The sequence below is a fragment of the Pollachius pollachius genome (genome assembly GCF_949987615.1).
Source record: "Pollachius pollachius genome assembly, chromosome: 1".
Classification (NCBI taxonomy): Eukaryota; Metazoa; Chordata; class Actinopteri; order Gadiformes; family Gadidae; genus Pollachius; species Pollachius pollachius.
This window is the reverse complement of record NC_136934.1, coordinates 14,047,971-14,075,326: the sequence shown is the minus strand read 5'-3', so window position 1 is coordinate 14,075,326 and position 27,356 is coordinate 14,047,971. Positions and strand designations below refer to the sequence as shown.

The window sequence follows — 27,356 nt, the reverse complement described above, 5'->3', positions numbered from 1 at the left end:
TTTTGTACACACTTTATGGTCCCGCACGGAGGAAGTTGGACCTAAAGGAGTCGCATTAGGAAAAACATCTTAAATGTATGATGTAATTTAAACAGAGGAAGTACGATACTAACGCCAAAAATGTCGGATATATTATGCAGATGGCTTAACAACGAGCTCCGGTTGTCAAAAACAGTTGGTAAGAGTTTACTCGCCATCATCTAGCATGTCGTTAGCACAATTAACATATTTGTATCAAAGTAGATTGCTGCTCTCGCATGAAGTTTAGCTTCAATGCAACACTAAATACTAAAATCATTATGATTTTAGTATTACCTATACATGACATGTACAGACGTACATGTCGCATAGGTTTTAAATGTATTGTGCTGTGTACATGGTGCTATGGTGGATCGGTAGTAAGCTGCGGTGATTATATAATTTTCTTTATAATATTTACAAGCAAACGAAAAAGCAACATAATATCTCCCTCGGTTATTCCCTGCCGCGTTTATAGAGCCAAATACATTTTCGAAGGACTTCTCCACCGGCTACCTTATTGGAGAAGTGCTCTTTAAATACCAGCTGCAAGATGATTTCAGTGCGTTCATAAAAAGCAAGTAAGTTGTTTCTTTTAATTGTCCCCTTATACTGCCAATGCTTATATTTATTTGGCTGTTAACTGTTAGATTTCCATCTCAGAGCGCTCCGATTTAGATAATTATTAAGATACGTTAAACTTTATTAATCAAAGATGGAAAAGGGTATGGATTTGGATAGATATCTGTAGCTTTACCCTTTCTTATATCCACTCTATCTTACTAGTGCAACATCATGTATGTTTTAAAAGCGTTAAATAAAGTAATGTCAACACTTTCATTTCAATTATTATTATTATTCCAAAAATTCTAGCATCTCCAGTTCCAAGGAGAGCAACTTCAGCCGCATCGAGCCCTCCCTCCAGCTGCTTGGCGTCCCCTTTGACCAGAACACAGCCCAGGCTCTGATGCAGGAGAAGCAGGGAGCGGCTACCCGTCTGCTCTACCAGCTCTACGTCCTGCTGCAGCACAGGAAGATGAAGAGGACTCCCATGGACACCTTGCGGCCCACTGCTGGGGGCCCCCACCTGCACAAAAAAGAGAACGACGTCTTCTCAGATCATGTGAGGGAAGAATGGATGTGTGTGTGTGTGTGCGTGCGTGCGTGCGTGCGTGGGTGGGTGGGTGTGTGTGTGTGTGTGTGTGCGTGCGTGCGTGCGTGCATGCGTGGGTGGGTGTGAGGGTGGGATGGGGGTGTGAGTGTTAGGGTGACCTGATGTCCCCGTTTTCCAAGGACAGTTCCTGTTTCTCTGGGACCAGCTGGAGCTTTCAAATCTGAACTCAAATTCAAATTAAAAAATAATATAAGAATCGATTTTTAAATGGGAAAAGGTTCTATTTTTCTCATGAATATACAATTTGAGACAGTTGGCAATTTATCTGGTCTGAGGCTGCGATGCGACCACGCCTAACTCGGGGGACTATCTATCGACTTGATACCATAAACAGGTATGACCATCAACCGTCAATACAATATACAATGCTTCCCTATTCAAGTAGCCTACTTCGAATTGTTTTTAATTGGTTTACAAAAGCTTAAAACAAATAGTAGTGAACCATGCAACATGGTCTTCCAATCTTTAATTACATTCCTACATTAACCATGATGAGAATAGGCAAAATGTGAATGTCACCTTTTTTAATTTCATAAATAATAACATACTTTGTTTATATATGGTGTGTTGAACTACAATTGTCCCTGCTTTCCTTTCAGAAATCCGGTCACCTCAGGGGTTGTGCATGTGTGTCTTTTATGTTGTGTTTTGGTCTTTGTGTCATTGGTCTCTTGGCAACAGATTATAGCTTTGTAATCAAGTCAAGTGGATAGACAAAAGTAGGGATTATTTTGCAATGGGTCAATGCTAAACAAACACTTAACCATCTCGTGCCACTATCTCTTGACATTGGTGTATTAGTATTATGTGTTCTGCAATATCGCAGTAATATTGCAATATTATAGTTATTTACTGTGTAGTCATGTTTAATGAATCACTTTTAATGAATTCTGATTCATTCAGGGGGCAAGGCACCGCTGACCCTGGGGTTTGAGCACCTTTTGGCTGGGAGTCAAAGATCATTACCATTGCACTTTATTTTGCCTAATGTAAAATTGTAAACAATATTATATGAATGTGTATGTATATATTTATTTTGCTCTACTCCCAGCGTGTGGGGCCGGTGGGGAAGCGAGACGCTGAGGTAACGCTCCACAAGCTGTCCCAGCGCTACGAGGAGCAGGGCCGGCAGCTGAAGGAGAAGTCAGAGATGGCTGAGCTTCTCCAGGAGCAAAAGAAACTCTTGGACCAGGAAGACATGAGACTAAAGGACATGGAAAAGGTCAATGGCAACACAAATACATCATCGTACTACTTAGTGTTTTGATTTTGCAATGGGGAACTCAAAGCTGTTCCTGCTGTTGTGGTTTTCCTCCCTGTGTTGATTCCCCACAGCTACGATCGTCGCGTCGAAGGCAGACTGAGCTGATGGCTCGTATCCAGGCTTCCATCGTCCACGTGCCAAAGCCTTCCGCTATCAAACTGGTGCAGAAACAGCACCAACAGCAGCAGCTACGCAGGGAACAGCAGAGACAGGTTAGCATGCATTAAGTCTTCACGTACAATGGCAGATCAGTGTGATGGTTAAAGAAATTTCAAACGAACCAAACATACTCAGGTCTTCAAGTAGGATATTTCAATCTTCTAGTTTATAAATTAAATACCTAACATTTGGTTTACATATGACACCAGGGAAGGATATGCCGATGCAATGCTAAAAGGTGACATATAATACCACAGGGTGTGAGTTTGATTAGCCCTTACAAGCTGTTTTGAAGATCAGCCTCTTCTAACATCACAAGTGGGCGTGTCCACCTAGATGATGTTTGCTACAGTCGACTGGGTAGGCTGGTAGACTGATCTATCCAGCATAAATCTAGGTGGACGTGCCCACTTGTGATGTCAGAAGAGGCAGATTTTCAAAACGGCTTATAACGGCTAATCACACTCACACCTGGTGGTATAATATGTCAGCTTTAACAAGACACGGTTCAGTGAAGTAACATCCTTTATTTAATGTAGCAGGTCACAGCTGAAATCGCCCGCTTTGAAAAAAGCAGGAAGGCATTTCTAACTTCAGACTTCTCTTATTCCTCAAGGTAAGATTATACAAAAACAAAATCGCAGTTTGAGTTGACAAATAAAATAACATGTATCTTGATTGTTCAGATGATGAATCCTCTTTATATCTCTAGCGGCAAGACCCTCACAGGGAGCCGCAAGGCTATTGGTCAGAATGCTCCCGGGGAGGGCGGTCCCGAGCTGATGCTGCAGTCCAACAGCCAGTACGTGCAGAGGATCAGACAGAGGCTGGCGGAGGACTCGGCCTCGTGCCAGCAGAGGGAGAAGCGCCGTACCAGGTTCCTACAGGAGCAGCTCAAGGCCCAGGAGAATCAGCAGGTGATGTCCTACCAGGTCAAGTCATTTGTATAGCCCTTAATCACAAGCCCCTGTTTTGTATTGACCAAGCTCTCAGGCCGCAACGAAAAGAGTACTTTACTTTACTTTTATGACACCCTCCTAATCATGAGAACACTGAAGAGTGATCCCTCCTTCCAAGGATGACTAGGAATGCAGGTACAGAATGGCAGGCATATTTTGGGTAGCATCCAGTAGATAAGTAAATGGTAGATTAGTAATGCATTTTCTAGGAGAAGAATGTGCCTACGTCCGCTTCCAAAGGTTCCTAATGTGTCTTAAATTATTGCCCGAGTCAAATGTCTTTGGTTTATTCAGAAAGTCTTTGGTTTATTCAGAAATAAGATACGATCACTCTATTAGCTGTTCACCATTGAGTTTCCATTGCTGACAGTGTTGTGGTCAGATGCATATTTATTCATATATTACACATATATATTATTTGTGTGTGTGAGGTCTGTAAGAGCCTGATGGATGAAACTCTTATCACGTCGTTATGCACCGACCAATGAACCGATCTGTCATCCCCTCCCTGCCTCCCGCCGTCAGAACGCCCAGCGTGACGATCAGCTGGTGCGCCGGCTGACGCGACAGACGGAGCAGGAGCGGCGGCTGGTGGTGCAGCTCCTCCAGGTCCGCGCCCAGAAGGAGGTGCTGCGGGAGAACCGGCTCTTCCGGGAGCGGCAGTACCAGGAGCAGAGGGAGAGGGACTTCCTGGAGGCCCTGGAGAGGGAGGCGGTGAGATAGAAGAAGAAAAACAAGCAGGAGGCGCACAGCACTCTGCTTTTCTAGTAGTAGCCACAGCAGCTGCATTAGGAGGTCTCTAGGCCATGGGCTCGGCCTAGTTAGTGTCCCAGTAGAGAAGGAGACTGCAGTTATCAGGGGGTTTTTGAAATCTTCAAGAACAGGGGAAGATGCACCCCAGTCAGAGACACTTTAGTCGTCTGGACCGATAGAGGCAGTGGCCAGGGGAATGAGTTTGAGGAGATGAGATAGAGTGCTAGTATGCTATATTAGTTGAACATAGAAGGATGGGTGATAAGGTGCTTAGAATCCCAACGTTTTGCAGAATCCAGAGAGGGCAGAGAGGTAGAGGAAAGGTAGGAAGCTGTAGTAGCATCACTATCCTGAGGCTGAAAGATGAAGTTGAAATCGCATATGTCGCTACATGTTGTAGAACCGGTGTATTCTCTATTGTCTGTGTTTAGCAACGCAATCAATACATTACATATAGACAGTACCTTATGTATTGATGTGTTAATCTGTAATTATTAAAGACTTACTTAACATGCACGCAGAGATTGTATTGTTTGGTAGGGAAAAGGGGTTCTGATGTTCTCAAGTTAATATGGTATTAATATTTAACAGACATGATGATGTGGTATTACTGAAGTAATGTTGGGGGAAGTATGAGATGAATATTGGTCCCAGTGCACCAGAAAACTCAAAACTTTCAAGTCTAGACACACAAGTAAGTCTTAGCGTAGCTTCTGCCTTTTTCATTGCATTTCACAGAAACACTGAAGAAAAACAGTGTTTAAAAAATTATAACACTGTATAAAGGAAAAACTTTGTAGTGTGGAAACATCAAAGCTGCGGTGGTTGTCCCATTCATTGTGAGGCCTCGTATATATAGACTTTGGCTCAGCAGGCCCAACTGGACGAAGCTGATGAGGTCAGCAGGCAGATGGAGCTACATAACAGGATGGCAGCTGAGCGTGCCCAGCACAGGCACAAGAAACACTCTAATCTCTGCCGGGAAGTCCTGGATCAGATAGAGGATTTGGCTACCAAGGTTGGCGAATACCGTCTACTTACCGGGAAGTACGTCACACACAAACTCATATCTGTGCTTCTGTAAACTGTCTCCCACAAATTCTTAAAGATTATTTTGGTCTTTCTTTCTTTCTCTATATCTTTCTGTATTTACAGTATCAGAAGCATTTTAATAAAATATCATGACTTCTTCACTTGAAATGATACAAAGAATGTAAACTGTAAACTGACTTAAATCATTGGTATCGTAATTGTACTTGTGTGAAATAAAAATAGGAGAGCTCTAAATTCTGTCTCCTTCATCTCCTGTCTAAATGGTTCAACTCTGTTGGACACAAGCGATGAACTTGTATTATTACAAAATCACTTGCAATTACATACAAATGGGATTGCCTGGTCAGTTTGTGCCTATTAAACCAACACCAGTCATTTATTAAACCCACATTAAGAATGAACCTAGATTAAGACACAGTAGCAGAAACTGTATGCTCCGTTTTTTATACAATACAAAAAACTTTTTTGATCCTTTCACTAACACAAATGGGTTAGTGATTCACAGATAGCATTTTATAAAATTGTTGAACTCTTGGGTTTCTAAGAAATACTAATGGTTGTCAGTGGCGGGAAGACCTCCCATTACCGATATATGGTATTAATAGCCTTATAAAACAAGTGCCAAGGTATACCCTTTTCAAGTGCTCAAGTGCAGCTGTTGAATGAGTTTAAAATGATTAAATCCAAAATATTTGATATATTGTTTGCCCCCCCTGCTCACGCTGCCATCAGGCTGATCCCGGACAAGATGATGAGGGAGTGGAAGGAGCTGCTGTTGCTTGGATTGCCCCTGTATGACCCTGTGCCAGGAGACTCAGACCCTGGCCCCCTTTCTGCCCCACTAGACCCAGTAGAGCGGCAGAAAGAGGAGCTCCTCAACAGCCAAGACTACCAGGAGTACACAGTGAGTGAGAGGTGGCATCCGCTGTGCATTTGTTCCTTTGATATGAGCAATTGGATTCGCATTTCTGGAGACTAAAGACACAGAAAGCTATAAAACGTGCATGGAGGGAGTCGCTATATCTGTCTCCAAAACTGCCGGTACAAACAAATCGCATTCCTGCAATGTTCCCATGTCGTATCAATGGTTCCCCGACCCTCTCCAACTTCTCTGCTTTGTGTGCTAGAACATGGAGGGCGAGTGGGCGTGGCCGGAGGAGGCAGGGGAGGCTAAGCGTCATCTAGGCAGCAACATCATCCTGGACCATGTAGTCCTGAGGCTGAAGAACATGGTCAATGAGCCCCGTCCTGCCACGCCTCCCCCTCTCTTCCCTCAGTTCACACTCAAGGCCTGTGTCCTGGGCCAGCCCTGCTCAGGGAAGAGCACCTGCCTGGCTCAGCTGGCCCAAGGTACATCCATCCATCCTATCTATCCGCCTGCCTGCTTGCCTGCATGTATGTGTGTGTGTGTGTGTGTGTGTGTATGTGTGTGTGTGTGTGTGTGTGTGTGTGTGTGTGTGTGTGTGTGTGTGTGTGTGTGCGTGTGTGTGTGTGTGTGTGTGTGTGGGGGGGGGGGGGGGGGGGGGGGGAGGAGGGTGTTTGTGTTTGTGTGTTTGTGTGTGGGTGTGGGTGTATGCAGAAAACAAGTGGACAGTATCTATGGTCATGCGATATGTAAATGTGTGCGTGTGTGTCCACAGAACATGGTATCCATATCATATCACCTGACACACTCATCCAAGAGGCCCTGGCTGCCTACCAGAGTGGAGAAAAGGTTAGTGTATAGTTAGTAGAATGTTTTTACATAGTAAGTGAGATATTTGTATATACCTTTGTATATTTCCATTGCCCATGTGTGATTAATAAAGCACCTTTTGTGTAAAGCAGAGGTAACAGTACATCAGTGGTAACTTGTGTCCAGGTTTCTGATGGCGGGGAGATTCCTACTGTTAGAGACGGCGGGGATGAGGTTCCTGAGGGAGAGGGCCGGTCCTCCGCATCCCTAGAAACCAAGGAATCTAATTCTCTTTCAGCACTCGACCAACAGCAAGAAATTCCCAAGAGGGAGGTGAGTTCAGTGTGTCTACTACACAAATGTGCTAACACGTCATATGAATGTATTAGCTTAATGGTATAATGTACGATGTAATACAATACAACATCATACTTTATCTGATCCGTGCCAGCCGTCAGCGAGGGCGCAGCGTGGAGCGGTCATAGACCAGGTGCTGAGGACAGGGAAAGCAATCCCTGATGAGCTGCTGGTGAACATCATAGTGGAGACGATCAGGTACTTGTAGATGACTCATGGACTCATAGAACTGACACATGTGCATTTTGATGATCAGTCGGTAAAACCCTGTTGTGATGGATCATGGTGCGTGTTAACGCATAAATGTCCGTGACACCAGGGCTTCTCTGATTTTTACATTGTTAGCCTGTAAGCCGCCCCTATGCAGGTCGCTCTCGTCTCCGTTTTTCTTCTTGTGTTCTGTGTGTTCCCTTAAGGCTGGTCCCAGACACTTCCGGGTGGGTCCTGGATGGCTTCCCGGGGAGCGTGGCTCAGGCCCGGATGCTGGAACTGGCCCTGGGGGGGAGTACCTCGGTGCCCATTGAAAAAAAACCTCCTCGCCGGGGTTCGAACAAACAAAAGGCCCCCCAGGCGCTCGAGCCAATCGCAGCCAAAAAGCTTCCCGTGCTGGACCTGGTTCTGCTGCTGGACACACCCGAAAGCGTCCTCCTCAATCGTGCTGTCCGTCAAAGCCGTAGGTCATGCTATAGTGTGTTGTGTGTGTGTGTGTGTGTGTGTGTGTGTGTGTGTGTGTGTGTGTGTGTGTGTGTGTGTGTGTGTGTGTGTGTGTGTGTGTGTGACCCACTTGACACACTTGATATTGGTACTTCAGGGAGCTGTGCGTGATATGATTGGTGTGTTCTTCTTCATGTATATCAGGAGTAAGAGGGGAGAGGGTTCTGCGCAGTGCAGAGGTGAAAGCCCCGTCTCCTACGGTGAGATCTGCATCCCTGGCGATCAAAGAGGAACATGTAGAGACCATTAGCCGTGGAGCTGCTCCCACCGCCACACCGGATGGTCACCCAGACCCTGGTGGGAAAGCCCCTGCTCTGGATGAATGTGCAGACAGTGGTCTGGGGGGCCGACAAATACAACATGGGTGAGAGGCTGGTGGAAAAATACCAGCACTTAAATGTGGGCTGTGTACACGAGCTGGAATGGTTAAGGTTTCTGCTCCGAGCTCAACTTTTCCCTTTCATCTCATCCCTCCTCTCCTCCCCTCTCGTCTCCTCCTGCAGCATTGCTTCCTTCCAGGACAATTGGTCCAAACTTGAGAAGTGGTACAGTGGAAATCAAGGCATCCTTGTCCGTTTGGATGCAAATGTGAGCGAGGAGGAGCTCTTTAGCAGTTTGGAGTCTGTATTGCTACAGGCAGTGATGAACAAACCAAAAGGTAACGCATTGACTTACCCATGCCTTATGGCAAATAGAAGCCTTAAATTGGTTTAATATTAGTCTTAAAGTGAGACTTTAGATTAATATATGGATGGCAGATGAGCGTTTGTTTCAACCAATCAGGTTTCTTGAGAGTGGGATCTCTTGGCGTATAATTATAACACAAACTCGGCCAGCACTAATAAACTGTAAAAAAGTGTCTGTTAAGGTTTCAAATCAAAACCGTGTAGACTGGCCGCTGTAGAAATAATCAGAAAGCTGCAGTAGAACACATAACAAATGTGAGTAACCATAACCATTCTCAGTAATGGTTCTACAGTAACCATTCTCATGTCTTATATACTTCATTTCTCTTGGCACCCCCTCTATTGTTGAGCTAGTGCTTGACACGGGCGAAACTCCAGGGTCCAACCCCCCAGGGACAGCCCCACATCAGGACCCCAAACTGGAGCGCCCGGGGTCCGCCTGCATTGTCAGACCTAGGTCCAGCGCAAAGTCTCCAAGAGGTGGGGCAGCCACTGGACCACATGTGTTTGCTAGCATTCCAGTTGCGCAGTACATAATTAATTGTATAAATAACTCCAGAGGTCGTCTGGTTTATGTGGATGTGTATATGAACAAATAATGGATTTCTCTCATGTTGTCGTTTTTTCATTGAAAACGTCCCTGTTCAATGAAATAATGACCTTAATCTATTAAATACATGTTAATTGAAGAATAATTGAAAGTTATAAACCACAGTTAAGATAGAAATACATACTTAGCAATTCCACAGACAGCACCCGGTATCATTATACAATGGAATGGATTGTAAATGGATGGCAAAAAATCGACCTAAAATATGTACTTGTATAGACATTCCTAATAGTAGAGATGAAGAGGTAAACAATGAATTGAATTCACATAGTGTCCTAACCGACTGATCCACAGGGCGGACCAGAGCAGCCTCCCTGTGCGGAGCGGACAGAGAGCTAGGCAGCACGCCGGACGGCGACCCCCCTCGCCCAGGCTCGGCCCGCTGGATCTACGTAGAGGAAGCCCTGCCTCTGGTAGGACCCCTGATGAGCCTCAATGGCAGATGCTCAATTCAGAGGGAAAACAGGCAAGGGCTAGACGAACCCACATAGGCAGGCAGGAAGGCTCGTAGGTCGTGTGGGTTACAGGTATTAAAATGCTTGGAACCAACGAGGGAAACACGCATGATGGAAAAGCAGGTAAACTGAGGGAAACATTAAGACGATAGACGCAGAAGGATTGATGGGGGAATCAGAGGCCATTTTGGGCCGCTTAAAGTTAATGTGGGAAACAATAGACAGGGCACGGGAGAGAGGGAGAAAATATACTACTGGAAGATGTACTATAAGAAGATATATTACTAGAACATTCATTACTGAAAGATGTATTCCGTAACATCTACTGTTAAAATATATATTACTAGAACATTTAATAATGGAAGATTTATTACTTGAGATGTACGATAAGAAGATATATTACGAGAACATAATGCTTGAAGATATATTCCTGGACATCTACTATTATAATTGATATTACCAGAACATTTAATACTGGAAGATATATTAATGGAAGATGTGCTATAGGAAGACTAGAACTTGTACTACTCAAAGATATACTACTGGAAGATGTACTATATTAATACATATAACCATAACATATAATACTTGATTACATAATTGACTATTAGAGTATATATATTAAGTTACTGAAGGCACTGAGTGCATTAATTGAAGATGTGCCATTGAAGCATTAGGAGTCAGCTAAGCCGTTGCATCCTGCACCCTGAAGCTTTTCAGCTCATCTTCCCTCACAGCCATTAAATCAACTGCCTCGCAAAAAAAGGTTTTCTAACATATGCTCATGTATGTGCATCCAAATACTCTCTATCTTCTCATGTCATTACTCCTAACCCGGCCGTTTCCTCACACTTCTTCCTCCCTGTGACGCCTCTCTGTCTCTCTCTCCCCCCTCCCGTGTCTCCTCTCGGTCTCTCCCTACCCCCAGGAGGTCCCGGGGGCCCTGCTCTCCTACTGGGAGACCATTAGTGAGTCATACGTGAGGAACATCAAAGCCGTGATGCAGAACCTGCGCATCGAACGTTACATCATCATCCGTCACCTGTTCAACATCAGGTGCTTGTTTGTGCTTGTGCGGATGTCTTTATAGCAGTAGCCGCCCTGCTCCTATATGCAACGGGCAGGACTCCGGTGACACTTTTTGATTGTCTGTGAAATAGACATCAGCGCCGAAGCTAATGAGAATGGAATGACTGAAAGGCCTTCCTCACAATAATAAAAATGCACAAATGCAATTGTCTTTATTTTTAAGCAGCAGCCCAAGTAATTAATTGCCTGAAATCAAGACAGTTCTACAATCAAATTTACGACCATTATCCATAGATCCTTTTTTGCTATGCCCTAATGACAACCTAGTTGATGCCCTGAACTGAGGTGTGTCAATGATATATAATTAATTCTATATCATAGACTTAATTACTAATAACAATACGGAGTAGGCACCACCGCTCAAATGGAGGGCACACCCTGCTCTATGATGGATACTAGAACCACCTACCAGCCTACCCAGTGGACCGTACCAACTGGTAGGCTGATCTGTCTATCATACGTCTTGGTGGACAGACACTTTCACATGCGACGTCACTATTCACTATATACTAGTCGATTTTTTAAATGGCTTGTATTGGCGGACCAACATCACATAGAGTGGATAATAGGGCCCCTTTAAAAACACTGTATTGTATATATTGTATATATTCTCTCCACTGGTTTTGGTCTGTAGAGAGGAGTACAAGCACTACCTGAGTCGGCCAGAGCTGAACCAGGAGTTTGTGAGCCAGTGGCAGCAGGACTTCAACAGCAGCATCCCTGAAGACATGAGAGCTGACACAGAAACCAAGACAGAGCTGCACCAGAGGCTGGATGTAAGTAGCCACAGTAGAATACAGTCCAGTATGGGACGAAAGTAGCAACAGTAGAATACAGTCCAGTAGAGGAAGTAAGCAGGTAGAGAATACTATTTTTGTGGGATTTAACACATTTAAGGACATTTTATCAACTATGTGAATCCACTACAGCACCCTCTGCAGGATGGTACCATTAATATGTTTCCAATAAGACCTTGTTTCTGGAGTACATCTTTTGGTCAACCTGAAGATGCACGTATGTCGTAAGCGAAAAACACTCTTTGTTTTGCCCACCCCTATCACCTTGTGCAGGACCTGCGAGAGCGTCTGTGGGACATGAGTGACAAGCGTAGAGAGGAGGACAGCCAGGAGAAGAACAGTCTAGTAGAGAACGGCTGGCTGGAGGACCACAAGGCTTTCCTCATTAATCACTTCGCTACACTCATCCAGGTCTCTCTAATGACAAAATTCATCATATCTCATTGACAACAACAAGTAGTGTTTTTTTATTATAAAGTATATATATTGCAAAGTATAACAAAGGTTCATTCTGGACAATGAAATTGTTACGACGAGGCCATATATATTTCTATATCGATATTTCTATGGATATTTATACATCATATGTCAAAAAAATGTAATTCCAGCTTCACCATGCTGCCTTGGTCTCCTATTTTGTAGAATCTACTATTTCTTCAATGTTTTCTTTACTGGTGGCGTCGTCACACAGGTTGAGTTGGACCGCTTCCAGGACACACTGAGCGTTCTGCGGGACTACTACCTGGGCATGTGCAGACAGGGGACTCCGCCGTTCCCCCCTACTCACTTCACCTGTCTCCCCCTGGTGGACGCCAGAGACTACCGGGACACAGCCCCCGTGCAGGGAGACAGGCAAGCACCCCCATCTCCATGGGGATGATGAGGGGATAAATAGACACGGGGCACCTTGTGTGCTCCTGTACATCATGCCTTCAATTGTGTTATAGTAATTTAACGTTTGGTTGCAAATAAAGCTTTCCTAGGATCGCTTTTATTTATAAAGTATATTGTTAAAGTAGTATTGGATGCTCTTCTTTTATTTAGTTCAAATTAATGTTTAAAAATTAATACTAAAATTGATAACACCACAGAATACAATGTTGAACATATTCTGTGCAATCAGAACAGGTCTGCATCCGCAACCTCCCTAATGTGTCTTATAAACACAAGCAGTAACATGTGTAGTTCCACATGATGAAAACATGTGTACTGTATATTGTGACGCCATATTCTCTCCATTCAGCACTGACCAAGCAGCCAAGGGAGCCAGTGAAACAGAGGAGGATACTGTGTTGCAGAGGAAAACACAAGTGTAAGGAAACATTGCCACATACAATGGCAGTTTGAGCAGCTATAACTCTGTCTGTTACTGATCCCAGACCCTCTTGTCCCTGCCAGTATTCCCCTCCTTGACAGAAGTGCTGTTGCTCCAGAGCCAAGTGTTGATGGGGACCTGCAAAAGGGAGTGCGTGACAAGGTGAGGCCGTCTTACTTTGGAGTGTCGTGGATCAATGTTTCGTCCAGATTATTTTATTTTAAAAATCATGATGATATACAGATTTGATCGATTTTACTAATACTAATTATCAAACCCTAAATTAGCCTGTTATTTTGACAAGACTAGATTTCATGAGTCGGTTCCAAATGCATGGATAGAATTAAGCAAAATAAGACACTTTAAATGAGACAGGAACACACAAAAAGCAGGCAGAAATAAGTAGGCTAAGAAAACAGACCAATCTATACATTGAGTGACCCGACAATGGTACAGACAGAAGACACAGAACATGCTGACTTGATACAGAGACACAGATGAGTGCAATAAAGTTATTGACATAGGTAACATGACATAAAAACTGCAGGACCAAAACTAAACTACACAATTTGCCCACAAAAAGGTTGTGGGCAAACAGACTGCATGACTATGCGTTGGAAACTCAGAAACATGCCACGGTGTAGTTACAGACACTAAAGCCTCTCTCCCTCTGCTCTTTCTCTCCTTTAGAACTCACATGGAAAACATATCTCTGATGTCTATAAACAGGCACTCGATGCTATCAAGAACCTGGTAATTTCTGTGTGTGTCTGTGCGTGTGTGTGTGTGTGTGTGTGTGTGTGTGTGTGTGTGTGTGTGTGCGTTCGGTGAGTGTGTGTGTGTTTTTGTTGTTTGTGTGTGTGCATCATTTAGGCATGACGTTTGAATGTGTGCATGCCTGAATGTGAGCTTATCCGGGGCAGTCCACGTGTCCACATCAGAGTGTGTTATGCTCCAGTGTGAGCAGGCGTCCGGGGAGCTCCAGCCGAAGAAGGTGGAGGTGGTCAAGGAAGGGCAGGAGGAGGAGAGGAACAAGGTGTCCCAGGCCCCCGCCAAAGGCACGGCCAAGGATAAGGGGAAGAAGACATCGGCCAAGAAGAAAGGTTAGTCTTTCTCCAGCGAGGGAGAAGGGAAGGTCTCTCTCTCTCTCTCTCTCTCTCTCTCTCTCTCTCTCTCTCTCTAGTACCATTACACCAGTGCTGAATATGTAGCATATTCTACACACGCCCTCCTGTTATCATTTCTCATGACTACTTCATACATACCTATATACTATATATATATATATATATATATATATATATATATATATATATATATATATATATATATATATATATATATATACATACAGTAGCAACAGTCTCACAATGAAACACACACCCAGGCACAGCTTCACCGTGGTATAACCTGCACCTCAACAAAGGATGACGATGATGATGATGTTTTTGTTCTATCCTGTTGTTCTGTCACCCTCCCCAGAACCCCCTCCCACCCCACCCCCGGAGCCCATCCCCAGTCCCCCAGTGAAGGAGAGCTCAGAGGAGATTCACCTGAGAAAACTACGCGCCAAGATGCACAAAGAGCTCTCAGCTGCGCTCGGCCACGAGGGTAATGTACAAAGATACACCAACACACACACACAATCACACACGCGCACACACATTAAACCACTCTCACGCACACACACACACACAAACACACACACACACATACTCATGCACGCTGCACACACACACACACGTGCACACACGCACGCCGCACACACACACACTAATGCAAGTCATTGTGGTCGCAACAGCATGTAGAGTTGACTTAAACGTTTGTGTGAGCGTGCATATGTGCGTGTGTGTCTTTGCCTGTGCGTGTGCTGTAGTGCAAGTGGTTAAGACCCGTATAGGTCTGGTGAGAGGCTGTGCTCTCCTGAGTGTCCGCTCCCTTCAGAGGAAAGCTGAAGAGACCTTCAGCTGCATGGACCAGTGGCTGGCAGCCCACTACCTCTCACAGATGAACAGGTAGCGTTCAGTACACGTTCCCATTCACTTCCTGCAGGCTAGGCTTGACGGTTTGGGTTAAAAAAGTAAAAGGGGAATTATTTGTAACTCTGAAAGTGAATCATATACTATGAATGATGACGTGTGTGTAGGAAACGACTCTCAAACCCAAGCGTTTTCAATTATGTTCTCCAAATCCTCATTTGAAGTTACTGAGCTGTGTGGAGACTTGAGCAGTGACCATGGCAAACAAAGTGTTTCTACTTCATGAATTCGTATACAGAAACGCAACTTACCATCAACTAAGTCGGTGCATGCACGGAGATATCATATTTAATTTCATTCCCTGCTCTTTCTCCCTCCAGCGTTGACGGGCTAGCAGAAGTGGTGCGCTACCACATCGAGATGGGCTCCCTTCTTCACAGTGAATTGGTTCTGGTGTGTGATCTGTCACTAGGGTTATAAACATTACGTCCTGCTGTACATGAACAGTGTTTTTAAAGGGGCCCTATTATCCACTCTATGTGATGTTGGTCCGCCAATACAAGCCATTTAAAAAATCGACTAGTATATAGTGAATAGTGACGTCGCATGTGAAAGTGTCTGTCCACCAAGACGTATGATAGACAGATCAGCCTACCAGTTGGTACGGTCCACTGGGTAGGCTGGAAGGTGGTTCTAGTGTCCATCATAGAGCAGGGTGTGCCCTCCATTTGAGCGGTGGTGCCTGGTGGTAAACCAGGGGGCCGTTTCGGTTCCATCATGGGTTAAAGGAATCCTCCCTGCAGGATTCGAACGACTTCTATCTGAACGGAGACCTGCGCATGGTGGCCAGCCAGGCCCCCCTGCCCCGCCCATCCCCGCTGGAGAGACCCCCACACTCCATACTGAGTGTGGCTCAGCTAGAGTTCCTCAGCACACAGCTCTACACTGTGGCTCCCTCTGGTACACACACCCACACACACACACACACACAACCCCTTGTACGCCTTTGCAACGAAGTGTGAAGCATGGATATCCTGCTCTGATACATGGTTTAGGGAAAACCAAAGCCGAGATTGACAGGGTCTGAACATTTCTGAGCTGTGTTTGTCTTTGTGTGTGACGGAGACTGAGAAATGACCAATCATACCCAATCCTTCGCAGGCCTCTTGTCCTGCGCTGAGTTCACCAGTGTCCTCCAGGATCTCATCTCTCTGAGGATGGGCTGGGACTGCCTGCCTGAGCCATGGAGCTCCATGTCTGATGCACAGGTTGGCCTTTCATAACACCTACTTCCTGGGGCTAGATAAAGACTCCTTCTAACATTAGAATTATGACTTTAACTTTCCCATGTCTAATTATTTGATTATTTCTCAAATCAAATCATATTTTCGAATATTTTCCTCCCCATAAATGAACCCCTTTCTCCACTTTTCCTCCATCCCCTCACCTTCTCCGATCAACTCCGCTCCTCCTCCCCTCTCCTCCTCCTCCCCTCAGGTGATGGAGGTGGTCTCTCTCCTCACGCTGGAGTCAGGGCTGGTGGACTGGCGCCGGTTCCTGCTCAGTGCTGCCCTCCCCTGGCCACTGCCCAGCCTGGCCCAGCTGCTGCTGCTGCTGCAGGGCTTCCGCACCGCCGACCCCGAGGCCACGGGCTCCGTGGACCGGGACCAGTATCTACAGGTCGCTCATGGTCACACGCACATACGCATACGCTATGCACTCACTCACTCTCTCACACAGACACACACACACAGCCACACACGCACGCACGCACGCTCACACACACACTCCAGTTGTAATGTTTGGAAACCAGTTTTTCCATGCCTGTATAGACAATTATTAAAGAGGCTATCCTATGACCTTGCAAAGGCGGTCGAACCAAACTAGGTAGTTAATATCACACACACACACACCATACTGTGTGTGCGTCCTCCACCACCAGGTGGAGCTGTGGTTCCCAAGTGAGACGGCCCAGCCTGCGCCTGAAGACCCCACCGAGCCCTTACCGTACAACCGCCTGGCCAACCTACGCAAGGTGATTACCTTTAGTACACCAACCCTGACCAGCAGGTTGACTAGTAGGAGTGGCATTTGTCTGCAAGCACGTTAGTGTAAGAATATATTCGTAGGTACATATGAACATTCATATTTCTATGAATGTAGTGAATGCTAGCACAATAGTGTTTCGATGATGATGATGATGAGTTGCAAAAGAGCCTAGTGGCTTTGACTCCCGGCCGATGAACTAGTCGTTAATCTCTGTGCGCCTCTTCAGCTGTTCTTCCAGATGTTTGCGGACCACTCCTCCAGTCCCCCACGCCTGGACTACGCACGGATGCTGGGCTACCTGGCGGCCCACCCTGAGCCCGGCCAGGGCGTGGTCCGGGCCCTGAGCCTGGTTCTGGGCAGGACACTCAGGCACCCTGCTGCCTGTCGCTTCGTCAAGGTGGGCCCGGGTGTCGGCTTACTGGTGAAGAAGGAGGGTAACAGTGGCAGACAGAGAGGGTGTCAGTGGCTCTTATATTGTGTACTTTGTCACGGACAGTACTTTGGTATTTTGGTATTGATAGGAGAGGGCTGGGTGGGGGGCTGTGGTGGTGAGGCTGGAACCGACATGATGGCCAAGTGTCTCTCTGTGTATCCGTCAGGTTCACATGCATTCTCATAGGGAAGGCTTAATGTGGAGTTTCTGAATATCTGTTGTATTCTTAGTTTGATTTCATCTTTTTTAAATTCCGAATTACCATTCTGTACTTTGAAGTACATCTGATCATATGTCTGTCGGTGTTGTGTGTTGTTGCATGCAGTCGATGCCCAACATCAACGAGACTCGAGAGCCAGGGAGCCCGGAACAGCAGGCGGAGCCCGAGGGGGAGAAGGCGGAGGAAGAGGTGGATCCCAGGGGGTCCAGCGGTTGCGACGGGGTCGAGCAGGGGGTGTCTGTCAACGCCCTGCTTGCCGTTCTGTGTCACAGAGACGTCCATGAGACGGCACACGCCCCCGGCAAAACCCCAGAGGAACTCACTGAGGTAACACACGGGGCGGCCTGCCTCAAGGTGGATTCATCGTGTCCGCGAAGGTCCGCACGGCCAACATGTGATGTCGTCACATGCAATCACCTGTCATCACATGTCATCACATGGAAAGAGACTATCCTGAGGATGTTAGCTCATTTCTATTCAACTTAAAATATAATAAATACTAGCTTCAGGGCTAGGGTTAAAGAATGTCATGGAATACTAGTTTCTACCCCTTTTGGTTTAATATTTGAAGGACTTGACTGATCCTTCTTCTACGTTTATATATCCTGATAAGGCTGTTTAAAGATGATCTCTAGCCTTGAATGCATGGAGCCTCATCTTCATGGGGTTGTGGTTGTTATTTCTGCCGGCCTACAGGACTTGCAGCGTGTATTTGGAGAGCTTGGCTACGGACCGCAGGAACACGTCCCCTTCTCAGTCCTCTGCCAGCATCCTGTAGTCCAGGAGCTCATGGAGGGGTCAACTCGCTACCAGCTCATAGTAAGTTCATTAGCCACTCGCTACCAGCTCATAATAAGTTCACTAGCCAAATGCTACCAGCTCGTAGTAAGTTCATTAGCCACTCGCTACCAGCTCATAATAAGTTCACTAGCCACTCGCTACCAGCTCATAATAAGTTCACTAGCCACATGCTACCAGCTCATAGTAAGTTCATTAGCCACTCGCTACCAGCTCATAATAAGTTCACTAGCCACTCGCTACCAGCTCATAGTAAGTTCACTAGCCACACGCAACCAGCTCATACTAAGTTGACTGGTTATAGCCACATGCTAACAGCTCATAGTAAGTTCACTAGCCACATGCTACTAGCTCATAGTAAGTTCACTAGCCATATGCTATCAGCTCATAGTAAGTTCACTAGCCACACACTACCAGCCTATAGTAAGTTGACTGGTTGTAGCCACATGCTATCAGCTCATAGTAAATTGACTGTTAATTAACATTGACTATGTTTGCCCTGATGCCAGGGCAAGATGTAATGTTTTGTTTTGTTTATTTCAGTCAAGAACAGTATACTTGTGCACAAAATAATAGTTTAGGAATGATAATCTGTATTGTTTTTTTTTCTCTCCTAGGATATTCATGTAGTGCTGAAAGGCCAGGAGAGTGAATCGGAGCCACAACTCTCCACAGCCTCCTGAATATGAGGCATTTCTTTATTTTATGCATTCTTGTTTCAGAAATATCTATTCTTGTTTCCTATTTAGACAAAAAGTATAATCCATTTGCAAGCTATAGAACTTCAATAGAGTGATTTGTTCAAATTCCCATCTATGCTTAAAGTGATGTTTGCTATTGATTCAATAAATACGCAGCCATACATCCACCGGGCAGCCTCATTATTTCCCAAGACGATCGACAAGCCACCGGGATGACAATATAGGAATTCAAACCACAACAATGACATCAGTGGACGATGACGCGTTTGACCCCGCTGACTCTTTCTTTCTTCCCCGGATCCACTCCAGTGGCCTTCCCCACTCACGTTCTCTAACGACCTCGGTGACACGGCCGCACATTGGCCGGGGCCCACAATGAGCCCATTGTCCAGGCTAACCTACATGTCAAGCCTGACTTCCCAGCAACAGACCTGCCGGGGCGCCCCTAGCACCTCCCCTATCACCTCCATCAAGGAGTCCATGCTGTCCACCCACTCAGATAACCGTCAAGCGTAGGCCGATAAAACAACAAACAAGGAACATAAAACAGGATTGCTAATCTTAACACTGTTCCATGATACTAGGAACCCCCTTGATAATATACAGTCTATATCAGTCAGAATTCTTGCCAACCCTATTCTGGACGTTCCTACTCAAGGCTTGTACTCAAGTGTAATTTGTGGTTAATTTGGTCTCCATAACTGCTCCCCGCATGCCATGATTCTCTTGGCATCTAATTGATGTAAAATATTAAACTGGAAACAGATAGCAGCAGAGCTGCACAACACATCTTACCCTAACCTCAGGATTCAAGGACATCAGTGGGGAATTTTAATGCTAGAACAGAATAGAATACAAATTACTTTAGCAAATAACAAGATATAAATTGTGTAATTAATTTCATTCAATGTGTAAAGTTATAGCTATTGTGTAAAATACCTCAATCTGGATTTGTAAATTATGAGTAAAATAAGTCAAACGTTCATATTTAAACTGAATGATTATTATCATATATTCATAATGCTAGTATGATTTGAGAAGTGGATTGCTTTATACTTGGTACCACGAGGGTCCCCACCCTCCTGTCTTTGTCTCTCTCTCTCTCTCTCTCCCGCTCACATTCGCCCTCGACCGCCCTCCCTTGACGCTGCAAGTTCAGTACTCCTGGGAGTGTTTGTGTGAGACCACTGCGGATCTATTCTGAAATATCCCAGAACACTGAAAGGACTCATGGACATCTAAGACTTTGGGATTTTTTTAAACGAAATGTGAACAGGAGACCTGATGACCACAACGGGGACAATGCATAGTATAACTTATCTCAGAGGATTTATATTTATGTGTCTGTCTACATATGTATATGATTTTCAAGCTGTACTCTAATTCGATTAGATAACATTCATTCTTTTTATTTTTCTTTCTGGTGTTAATCTGTCATTTCTCTGGCACCAGGATCCAGTCTGGAGGTTCCCAAATGATCACCGTATGAGGCATTGTTGGATCTGTGTTGAATACAAACACAGCTCAATCTTTATGAGCTTTTCTACCACAGAGTAAGCATCAATTTATGCTAAAACAAATCCTGACACAAAACCTCTTAACCCGTCTCTAATATTTGTATTTTTGCAAACACACACACTCAAAAACACTCTCACGGGCATTACCTTTAGCTAGAACTTCCTTCACGTGACTGACTCTATTAAATAATGTGTGTGCGTGTGTCTGTCTAATGGCACAGTAAACATGGTGATCACTTGGCTTCTGGAATCGTCTCTCCTGCTATGTCTTCCTATACTTCTCCAGTCGGCTAAAATCCTGACTGTCACGCTTATTGGTGAGTAGCTAATTATGAATACATAACTCCTTAGTCTTGACTTCTTGGTAAATGTACAGAGACACATCAGAGTGTGACAAATGTGCGTACTAACGAAGAAGTACATGTGTGCATAAACGACGATTAGGTATTGGATAGTATCTTAATCTTATATAAGTTATTTTTATGTTAGGACTATATAACCTATATTAATATGCCAGCTGGTCAAATGTGGTAGTGTTTTAGTCCTCTTTTACCCTCACTTCCTTCTTCATATTGTGTTTCTGCAGGGGGAAGCCACTACCTGTTATTAGATGAAATCTCTCATAACCTCCACCAGCAAGGTCACGAGGTCCGCATGCTCTTACAGCTGGGCACCCCTCTCATAACAGGTGTGTGTGTGTGTGTGTGTGTGTGTGTGTGTGTGTGTGTGTGTGTGTGTGTGTGTGTGTGTGTGTGTGTTTGTGTTTTATCACATCAGCATGTGCAGTCACAGCTTCGGCTGTACCTCTCACAATTTGCATCTGAACAGTTAAATTTTTCTTGCGTTAAGAGTGACTACATACCTGTACTTGTGATCTGATAAATAATTCCCTCCTGGGGACAATAAAGTCTTAAGTCTACATTGGACATTATTCCCTTGCAGGCTTTTCCTATGCAGGTCGTGATGACAGTTACAAAACCACTACCTGGTCGTTGGGAGATAAATACATTCAAGCGTATAACGGCTGGTTCCTGGAGCAACAGACACAGTTTCTACTGGGCAGGTACAGTTGCCCTTGTAGTGCTTTGTAACTGTGTAACTAACTGTATAACCGAATTTCAGTTTCATCACTTGTTTGAACACCCTAAATTGTGAAATCATGGTTCAACCGCCACACATAATCTGTCAGTGGCGGCTGGTGATCAAAAATGTTGTTGGGGCACAGTAATAGACAGGGGGTCTGGGGGTCTGGGGTTGAGACAAATCATGATCACTGTCCTATAGCGTCCATTTTTTGTGCGTCTCAATGTCTACCTCAAATGCAGTTAGAAATATGGGACAGTTGCTTCATTTTGTTTATAATACAGGCCGAAAGACTAAATGAATATGTAACTTACTTGCTCCTTTTAAGTATAACATTGCTTGGGGAGTCCAATTCCTCCACTGAAAAGGGTGGAAAGTGCTTACAACTCTGCTAGTTAGCGATCTATCGCTCCTCTACATGTAGTTGTGTTGCGCAAATGCTGCTGAGGGAGGTTGATTGATTCGCTGAATTGTCCAATCATTTGGTGATAACAAAAAATAAACGCGATACCACACTGGTGCGACCCGAGGGCGAATTTTCTTGCGCCAATGAAAAGCTGTCTGCTTGATAGACAGCAAGCAGAGACAATAACTAGCCTAGCCCAAATCATTGAGGCATTGATCAGACGCATTTAAATGGTTGCTGGCAGTGAGAATTATGTCACACAATTAAACGAGGATAAACGCTATGTATTTTTGTTGATTTATTTCGTATTGATAATAGTTGATTAATAGTTGGCAGATATATTCAAGTGAATATTTCACGGCGGGGCGGCGCCCTAGCGCCCTCTATTGACCCACCGCCACTGTAATCTGTATAACACACCAAACAAGTCAATGTCAATATGTTGTTCTTCTGTTTAGCCTATAAACAGATATGCATCTTGATTCCAAACATCCTCGATTTCCTCGATTATTTTTTTTTTCAATTTGTCTGGCATTTGGTTTTATAGTACAGGGATTTTTATTTTCTCCTAGCTCCACTCGTTGGCCTTCCCCCTCTCAAGTCCTCGTGTTCCTCGTGTTCCTCTCTCAGCGATAGCTTTGGTGATTTCCTCAAGTTCATGGACCACCTGTCCTACCAGTGCGCTCAGCTCCTGGCCGACGAGGACATGCTGGCCTTCCTCCGGGCACAGCGCTACGACATGGCCGTCATCGACGCCTTCAACCCTTGCTCCTTCATCCTCGCACGCAAACTCGGTACGGGTGAAATCTTCAATAATCGAGATCACATCAGTTACGTTGACATTATAATAGTGATAATATTAAATAGTTACAATATTAAGTAGTAGTAATATTAGTAGCAAGGGCGTAGGAACCGGGGGGGGACGGAGGGGACGTGTCCCCTCCAATATTGGAGACAGGTGCATTTGTCCCATCTAAAAATTATACCGGGTGGAGAACAATATTTTATTTTATTTTGAAAGCGCAACACAGCGTCTTGTCACCGCTTCTTATTCTAAAAAACTGGATGATTTAGCGTGCAATTAAAGAATTGATTTGATATTTATCAGTTCATTACTGCCATTCAAAATGTGGTTTCCTTTACATTTACAAATGTATCTTTTTAGTATAATAAAATATATTTGTGAATTATTTCAGTGTAGTTAATTTATGACATATTTCTGTTCAAACCATTGACGGATCTGTCAGGTTTCCGATATGTGTCCCCCCCCAATGTTAAACTCATTCCTACGCCCCTGATTAGTAGTAATATTAATTAGAAGACTAAATCCTCTTTTAAATGTGACACGCATTCTGTTTAAACCACTTTCCGTGTTGACCAATCAGACAAATTGGTACAATGAATCGTGAGAATGTATTGAATAAATGTCAGAGGCGGGGGGGGGGCACCTGTTAATCAACGCTTGCGCTGATACCCCATTGTGTTTATTTTCGCTCTTCCTTTTCGACCCATGCCAGGGGTCCGTCATGTGGCCTTCTATCCAGGGGGTCTGAACGGGCCCCTGTCCCTCTCCCTGCCCAGCCCTGTCTCCTACGTGCCGCTCTTCGGCTCCCAGCTCTCCCACCAAATGAGTTTCTGGGAGCGAGCAAAGAACCTGCTCTTGTATCTGGCGGCTCCCATAGGTAAGTTATACAATACAATACAAAACAATATAATTCAATACAATGCAATGCAAAACAATACAACACAATTCAATACAAAGCAATATAATACAAAGCAATGCAATACAATATACACTTTAAAACCAAATTAGGTAAATGTACGGTAGCAATAGCTACTATATGGCTACTTGTACTATGCTTTAGTGATGGGTCGTTCGTGACCGAAACACTTCGAATGAATGAATCTTTAACAAGAACGAGCCAAACTGATTCTTCTCTCGTTCGTCTCGTTCGTTCTCAGACTCGACTCCTCTCAGACCCAATAGTCGCTGAATCGCAGACTCGGTGTTCGTTCACTGACTGAGTGGTGAAGAGGGAAGAGGCTTAGTGAGCGAGCGTACGATAATACGATTCCATATCAGTGAAATGGTAAATGCATGCTGTCTTTGTACTTTCTGTGTCATGCCAGATTAATCAAATATTTGAATGTCTCGTCAATCTGTCTTGTTCTTTCATGGTTCGTTCTCCAACTGGGACTCTCACCATCATTGCTAAATCAAGTCTGTTATCTAGCTGATTTGTTAAACATCCAATAATCAACTACCCCCCCATCCCGCTGCGTTTGGTTAAGGTTGTAATGTTGATTGATGACCGACTTCCACGATCGTTTGAGAATGAGAACGAGGGAGGTGCTAAGTCTGACTGACTCAGCTGAGAACCGTCCATTCCATTATTCGATTCACGCTACAGGAAACTCGACTGAACGAACGATTCTAAACGATTCTTCTTGGCGAACTGACCGACGCGAACTGAATCAAGGAAAATAATCATTGAATCCAATACTACTATGCTTTCATTATATTAATGAACAGCTCATTTCTTAGGTCAGGAGGTGATTTGGTCCAGGTTTAAGGAGGTAGCAGAACGACACCTGGACCCAGGCTCGCCCCCTGGTGGTTTGGAGGAGCTGCACCAGAAGGCCGAGCTCTGGGCTTTTAACACAGACTTTTCACTGGAGTTCCCCCAGCCCCTGCTGCCCAACACCGTGCTAGTAGGAGGGCTGCTCAATAAGCCTGCCAAGCCCCTGGATCAGGTCCGTTATAGGACATATTGTGTATTCTTTTCTCTTATTGCTTTTGTGTTGAATGGTGTATCATTGAAAATATGTATTTCAACTATGCAGACTATGTTGCTTCCCTAACACATCTCTCTCTCTCTCCATTCAGCCACAATCCTATTCCTCATGCATCCTTCTGTCCCCCTCTAGGGTTTCTCCCTCTCCCTCTCTATCTATCCCTCTCTGTCCTCCTCTCTCCCTCTACCACCCTGATGTCTGGTTTCATCCCTGCTCTCCACTCCCCTACCGTACCATAACACCCCCCCCCACCGTGGTGGCCTCAGGAGCTGGAGGCGTGGGTGTCTGGCTGTGGCGAGGCGGGCTTTGTGGTGGTGACCCTGGGCTCCATGGTGTCCTCGGTGTCTGTGGAGCGTCTGCTGGTGGAGTTGACCGCCGGCTTCTCCAGCCTCCAGCAGGGGGTTCTCTGGAGGTGATCCCGCCTTATTTAAACCACACACGTGCACAGACTCCGGATCGACTGCTTCAAAGCGTTTCCGCGACATAAACCAGGGGAGATGATCCATAATGGAGGAGCCATGAACCATAATGGAGGGGCTGTACACAAATATGATCACATTTGATATGTGTTTATTGTAAATACATAATCGACTGATAATTAGTGTTATCAAAAACACGTGTGTTTGTCTTACCATTAGACATCTATGATTATAAGACAACCCCACCTGTGTGGGTGTGGATTATCACATTTAATCATGGTCTTTCTATCTTTGGGTAACATAATGGGAACGGAAAGTCATGAGTGTTACGAGCGCTCTTCTCCCCTACATGATGAAATCCTAGGTATGACGTTCAGCGATGGCCGTCCCACCTGGAAACGCCTTCCAACGTCCGGCTGGTGGCCTGGTTGCCGCTGAATGACTTGCTAGGTATAAATGAATGCTTGAAATACTTCAGGGAGCCATTTTACCATCTACTTCTATTAGATCATGACAATAACAGCCCAGACACAGTGCAACACATGGTTTACCGTTGGCTCTGCATTGATTCAAATGCAAAAATATCGTTGCGTCAAGTCACGTTAGCTTTGTCAAATCAAAACAGCAGCTTACGGCATAAAATAAAAGACGAAAAAAACAGAACACTAGAGGAAACGCATGCTTCAAGTATTCCAAGTTTGATCCCAGCACCAGGGAGAAAAAACTAATTTTCAATGTACTGTAAACAATATGACATGAATGAAATGAAAAGTCTTTCCCCTCCCCCCAGGTCACCCTAAAGCGCGCCTCTTCGTCACCCATGGCGGTCAGAACAGCCTCCTGCAGGCGGTGTACCACGGCGTCCCCGTGCTGGCCATCCCTCTGTTTGGAGACCAGTTTGACAACGTGGTGAGAGCGGAGGCCAGGGGGCTGGGCCTCAGCCTGAGACCCCCACATGTCACCAGGGAAGGCGTGGTGGCCGCCGTCCAAACCCTCACACAGCACGACAGGTGGAGGCCCAGAGCCAGGCGGGATGGTTGGGGGGTTGGATGCACGGAAGCGTGGGTGAATCAATGGAAACACGGGAGGATGGAGGGGTTATGAATGGATGAATGGAATATGGATGGATGAATGGATGGATGCACTGCATAGAAGGATGGAGGGATTATGGATGAATTGTGAATGATGGATTGTGATCAATGAATGGAGGGATTGAAGTATGGGTTTATTATGATGATGGGTTGATGGGTGGACGGAGGGATTTTGGAAAGATGGATAAATTAGCATATCTGCATAGGTAAACAAAAAAGTGTCTGATGCTTGCATTCTCCTGTTCCCCATCCTTCCTCACCTAAGGTTTAAAACATCCGCCATGTTCCTCAGGAGGATCCACCAATCACAGCCTGTGCCTCCAGCCCTGAGACTCACACGGTGGGTGGAGCATATCCTACACAGTGGTGGAGGTGCTCACCTGCAGCCAATGTCATACATCCAGCCGTGGTACCAGAGATGGCTTCTGGACTTACTGCTGCTTTTCTCCCTGGTGCTGCTGGGACCTGTAGTTCTCTGCTGGGCAATGGTTAGGATAGGGCGAGTCAGGGAGATACACAGAAAAACTCAATAACATTACATACGATTTTAACTATTGTGTACCTCTCTTGTGTGTTTTGTTTCCAATTCGTGATACACTGTTGGATCGTATTAATATTATGTATCAAATCGGAATTACTCTATATAAATACAAGTGGTGTAGTGAATAGTAAGGACATTTGTAGTGGTTTTTTCAATCAAGTAAATCCTACTTTTTAATGATTTCCTTGAATATTGTAATACTTTAAGGTTTTCCCAATGAAGAGGGGACTATTTTTTGTCCGCTC

General features: G+C 45.0%; 2 protein-coding genes across 2 annotated transcripts; both read left to right on the top strand.

The window, feature by feature from the left end:
• Window positions 1-46: 46 nt before the first annotated feature.
• spef2 (sperm flagellar 2) lies at window positions 47-19,240 on the top strand (the record flags this gene model as incomplete). The annotated part of the gene is made up of 38 exons (XM_079732083.1): window positions 47-178; window positions 497-599; window positions 892-1,141; window positions 2,244-2,414; window positions 2,528-2,668; window positions 3,155-3,231; window positions 3,328-3,532; window positions 4,100-4,288; window positions 5,187-5,374; window positions 6,113-6,284; window positions 6,508-6,730; window positions 7,021-7,094; window positions 7,242-7,388; window positions 7,507-7,610; window positions 7,829-8,085; window positions 8,271-8,490; window positions 8,630-8,784; window positions 9,167-9,292; window positions 9,717-9,835; window positions 10,806-10,933; window positions 11,601-11,742; window positions 12,037-12,174; window positions 12,455-12,615; window positions 13,007-13,075; window positions 13,162-13,240; window positions 13,769-13,831; window positions 14,037-14,181; window positions 14,561-14,689; window positions 14,955-15,093; window positions 15,438-15,510; window positions 15,861-16,017; window positions 16,219-16,325; window positions 16,555-16,737; window positions 17,000-17,092; window positions 17,333-17,503; window positions 17,865-18,086; window positions 18,456-18,578; window positions 19,175-19,240. The coding sequence occupies exons 1-38, from the start codon at window positions 121-123 to the stop codon at window positions 19,238-19,240; spliced, it is 5,367 nt and encodes a 1,788-aa protein (XP_079588209.1). The 5' UTR covers window positions 47-120.
• A 259-nt stretch (window positions 19,241-19,499) lies between these two features.
• LOC307088062 (UDP-glucuronosyltransferase 3A1-like) lies at window positions 19,500-27,103 on the top strand (the record flags this gene model as incomplete). The annotated part of the gene is given in 13 exon segments (XM_079753825.1): window positions 19,500-19,625; window positions 19,627-19,680; window positions 20,711-20,741; window positions 20,997-21,092; window positions 21,362-21,463; window positions 21,718-21,838; window positions 22,895-23,058; window positions 23,782-23,946; window positions 24,810-25,018; window positions 25,327-25,472; window positions 25,844-25,929; window positions 26,270-26,489; window positions 26,836-27,103. Coding segments are annotated over 13 exon segments (1,788 nt in total).
• Between the last annotated feature and the right edge of the window lie 253 nt (window positions 27,104-27,356).